General features: G+C 46.3%; 1 protein-coding gene across 1 annotated transcript in view; it reads right to left on the minus strand.

Annotated features, from left to right (window-relative positions):
• Positions 1 to 118: 118 nt before the first annotated feature.
• The window catches only part of LOC103374727 (protein FAM132B), a 39,826-nt gene continuing 35,634 nt past the window's right edge, over positions 119 to 4,310 (minus strand). The window contains exon 8 of the mRNA XM_008304856.1: positions 119 to 805. Coding sequence (XP_008303078.1) covers positions 707 to 805 — 99 coding nt within the window. The 3' untranslated portion in view covers positions 119 to 706. The remainder of the gene's footprint in view (positions 806 to 4,310) is intronic.

The raw sequence follows: 4,310 nt of genomic DNA on the forward strand, positions 1-4,310 counted from the left end.
CAGAACGTCAGCAGAACGTCAGCAGAACGTCAACAGAACATCAGCAGAACATCAGCAGAACATCTGCCAAACTGGGCTCTAAACAGACAGAAGGTTCAACCAGCATGAAGGCTTGAACTTCAGCTCAAACGCTGTCAGCAAGTACAAAGTTTTATTATGGGAAATATTCACAACTTGTTTATTACATCCAGACAATAAATATAAGAAACGCCGTCAGACATCAGTGAATGTGTCAGAAGCTGCTGCTGAGCGCCTTTAATATGAAACGTAAAGATCTAACAAGTCCTCGTCAGATATGAGGAACGCTGCTGCTTTCACGTCTGCTGCAGGATGTGTGGAAGTTAATCCAAAGCTACCGACGCTTCTGATGGTTTACTCATTATTCATACTAAAACATTTCCAGTTGTTCTCGACACACTTTCAGACCATTTGGACAAATCTTGGTCGTTTTTTGAATCATAAACGGATTTCAGCTCCTTCAGAGTGAATGTTTTCTGGTTCCAGTAAACTGAACATCTTTGGACTAAACAAGACATCTGAAGAAGCTCTGATCCACATTTTCACGATTTTCTGACATTTGAAACTGATGGATTGATGATCTCGGCTCATCCAGAGTTTAATGATCAGGTATCTGCAGCTGTGCTCCTGCAGCTGAGAGGCTCCGACAGACGTTCCTGCTGCTAACAGTCTGTTGTTGTGTTTCTGCTCAGACTCCCAGCAGGATTCCAGAGAACAGCGAGTCCTGCAGGACGCTGACGGCCGATCCGGTCGCGTTGTCCACGAACACCGACACGTACTCGCCCGCCTGCAACACAGCAGCAACACAACCCAGGTCAGTCACACAGTCCAGCTCACACCTTTAGTTCACCTTCATCTCCTCTCTGCTGTTTGTCTTGGTTTTCTCATTTTGTGCTCATGTCTCCTCGTCCTGCAGATGTTGAACTAACTCCACGTCTCCAGATGTTTCCTCTCTGCTCATCAGATGTAGAAAGATGTTCCACCATCAGCTGAATGTATCTCCACCAGCTGGCACCTCTGGTCTCTGGTTCTGATCCGTGCTGCATCTATTCATTGATCCAGTAGGTTGGATTCTCCTTCAGGCTCTCTGAGGAAACTCTGGCTGCAGCTCACCTGAAGCTCTCTGAATGGTTCCTGTTGGTCACAGCTGAGTCAGTGGTGGATCAGAACCAGGAGGAGGAAGGTTCTGGTTCTACAGGATCAGAACCAGGAGGAGGAAGGTTCTGGTTCTACATGATTAGAACCAGGAGGAGGAAGGTTCTGGTTCTACAGGATCAGAACCAGGAGGAGGAAGGTTCTGGTTCTACTGGATCAGAACCAGGAGGATGAAGGTTCTGGTTCTACAGTCCTACAGGATCAGAACCAGGAGGAGGAAGGTTCTGGTTCTACAGGANCCTCATATGTCTCCAACCTCATGCTGGAATGTGCTGGTGGTCAAAACCCCTGAATACTTTCTATTTGTAGTTTCACTGTTCTACCGCTAGATCATGTGCGTACACATGGTCAGAGGTGTGCGTATATTTACGCACATTCCTAAGTATAAGTACAAGCTGATAAATTCCATACTTTGCGTAGGAATGTTTGTACGCACTGATGATAAATGAGGCCTCTGGTCTCTACAGGATTAAACAGGAGGAGGCTCCACCTGGTGGAACAACCAGGAACAACCTAACATCTAACCCTACGTTTATCCTCTAACCCTACATCTACCCTCTAACTCTACATGGAAACATGCTTCAAAATCAAACTCATATGTTGTTAAATGTCTACATGCAGACAACATGGAAGCAGCTTGTGATTCTGCACACATGAAATCAACGTCCAGAACCTATGAACACCAGTTCCCTCTAAATACCAAACTTTCAGTGACCTTCATGGATCAATCCTGCAGCTAAGACAGGAAAATTACCAGAAATATTAGTTCTCCACCTGTTCTGTCGAAACATAGAACTGTTTCATGTTCTATCGGTACACTAAGTTGTTGGGGGTTTTTTCTGATCAGATATTCTGATCAGATATACATCCTCTCACCTGTCCTGCAGGTGTGGTGCGGACAACTCTACCTGACATGGACCGGGAGATGCAGGACCGTTACCTGCTGGTCATCCAGGCCAAAGACATGATCGGTCAGATGGGGGGTCTGTCAGGAACCACCTCTGTCACCGTGATGCTGACTGACGTCAATGACAACCCACCTCGCTTCCCCCGCAGTGAGTCTGACCTTTACTGATGACACTGGCTCTGAACCCGAACCCTAAGATACTGAGTACTTGTATCTGCTTACCTGTGTGTACCTGTATCCCACAGAGAGCTACCAGTTCAGTGTTCCAGAGTCGGTTCTAGTGTCGGCTGTGGTTGCTAAGATCAAAGCTGTAGATCTGGATGCAGGTCTGAATGCTGAGATGGACTACAGGATTCTGGATGGAGACGGACTGGGAACCTTCCGGATCCTCTCTGATCCAGATACACAGGAAGGACTGGTCATCCTTCAAAAGGTACTGGTTCAGCTGTACCAGTACTGGTCATCAGGCTGTTCTTCGGGGTGAAAGTGTTCCTGTTCTAGATCTGGTCCTTTGCTTTAAACTGATTCAGAGTTTTTAACCATCTCTTAATAACAGTAATGTTTGGGGATGTCCCAGTCCGGTTCATTTGTCCCTGTTGTGATCCAAGTCATTTCACATTTAGCATCTGCTGATACCAGATAACATTTTACTAGAATATTACACACTTCATGTATTGTCGATCAGCTGTAGTGCTTAGTTGTTCCACCAGGTGGAGCCTCTTGGCCTCTTGGTTTCATACTGTTGTTTGTTAAAGCTGGAGTCAGCTCAGACTTCACAGTGGCATACAGAGCAGTTTGTACAGCTTTTATCACGTGTCTGTAAAACTGCACAACACTGTTTATTTTAGGAATTAATCAGTCATTGACTGATTGTGCTGCATTTATTACGGAATTAGTCAGATTTATGACACCTGTGGATAAAACAAAAGTTTGGGCTTAGTTCATACTTACACTGATCCGTTAAAAAGTATTCTGACAAGACCTGAAATTGACCCTGTTGTGATCTGGATCGATACAATCGTAGTGTTGTTCTCTAGTTATTTTCAGACAACAGATGGTTCGGTTCTACAACAGAGTCCAGCTGCAGCATCAGTCTGCACAGATGTGTGACTGAACACATGAGGCCTTGAAATCAATTCAATTCAGTTTTATTTGTATAGCGCATATTTACAACAACAAGTCATCTCCTAGCGCTTCACAAAGACAGAGACAGAAACACCCAACAAACCAAAACATTTGGATTCCCTATAAGCTTCAGCAGTCGGAAGGAATCAGTGTGTTTACAGATGAGTTGAGTCCTTTCAGTGGGGCTCTACAACTGAATGTGTTTTACCTGAATGATGTTTCAGGTGTTTCTTCCCCCTTTACAGATAATTTTCTCTAATTGATCCCCGACAGGTTCTGGACTTTGAAACCAAGTCCAGCTACACTCTGCGCATAGAGGCATCCAATCGGTACGTGGACACGCGTTACCTGTCGGCGGGTCCCTTCAGCGACACAGCGACGGTTCGGCTCCTGGTGGAGAACGTGGACGAGCCTCCGGTGTTCTCGTCCTTTGTCAGCCGGATGGTGGTGTCCGAGGCGGCTCCAATAGGAACCGATGTGGGATCAGTTTCAGCTCACGACCCAGACACCTTCGACAGTCCTGTGAGGTGAGACAATGAGTTGATCGCAGAAAACCAAACCAGCCAGATCAGAACCAAAAGAAGACAAGCAATCTGTCTGTCTGTCTGCCCTCAGGTACTCTATAGACAGACAGTCAGACCTGCAGCGTTACTTTGACATCAACAGCAGCTCAGGTGTGATCAGGACAAACAGACGCCTGGACAGAGAGCTCAACGTTCTGCACAACATCACCATTGTTGCCACGGAAACCTGTGAGTCCCAAGATGTACATGATGTCACATCTGTCTGTGACACAAATACCTGACAGGTGTGTCTCTGTGTCAGTGGATCCGACTCAGGTGGGGAAAGCTGTGGTTCTGGTCTCTGTGGCAGACGTAAATGACAACGCCCCAAGCTTCGCCATCGAGTACCAAACATTTGTCTGTGAAAATGCCCAATCTGGACAGGTAAACCTCACCTGCTCTACGCTCAGTTTACAAACAGGTTCACCGTGAGCACCCACATTGCTTTTCCCCATTTCATCTGCACATATGAGATCATCTGTAGCAACAGGTAAGTGTTCACCTGTGGGTGGAGATGTTCACCTGTGGGTGCAGATGTTCAC

Source organism: Stegastes partitus, unplaced genomic scaffold (genome assembly GCF_000690725.1).
Source record: "Stegastes partitus isolate 25-593 unplaced genomic scaffold, Stegastes_partitus-1.0.2 Scaffold2336, whole genome shotgun sequence".
Lineage (NCBI taxonomy): Eukaryota > Metazoa > Chordata > Actinopteri > Pomacentridae > Stegastes > Stegastes partitus.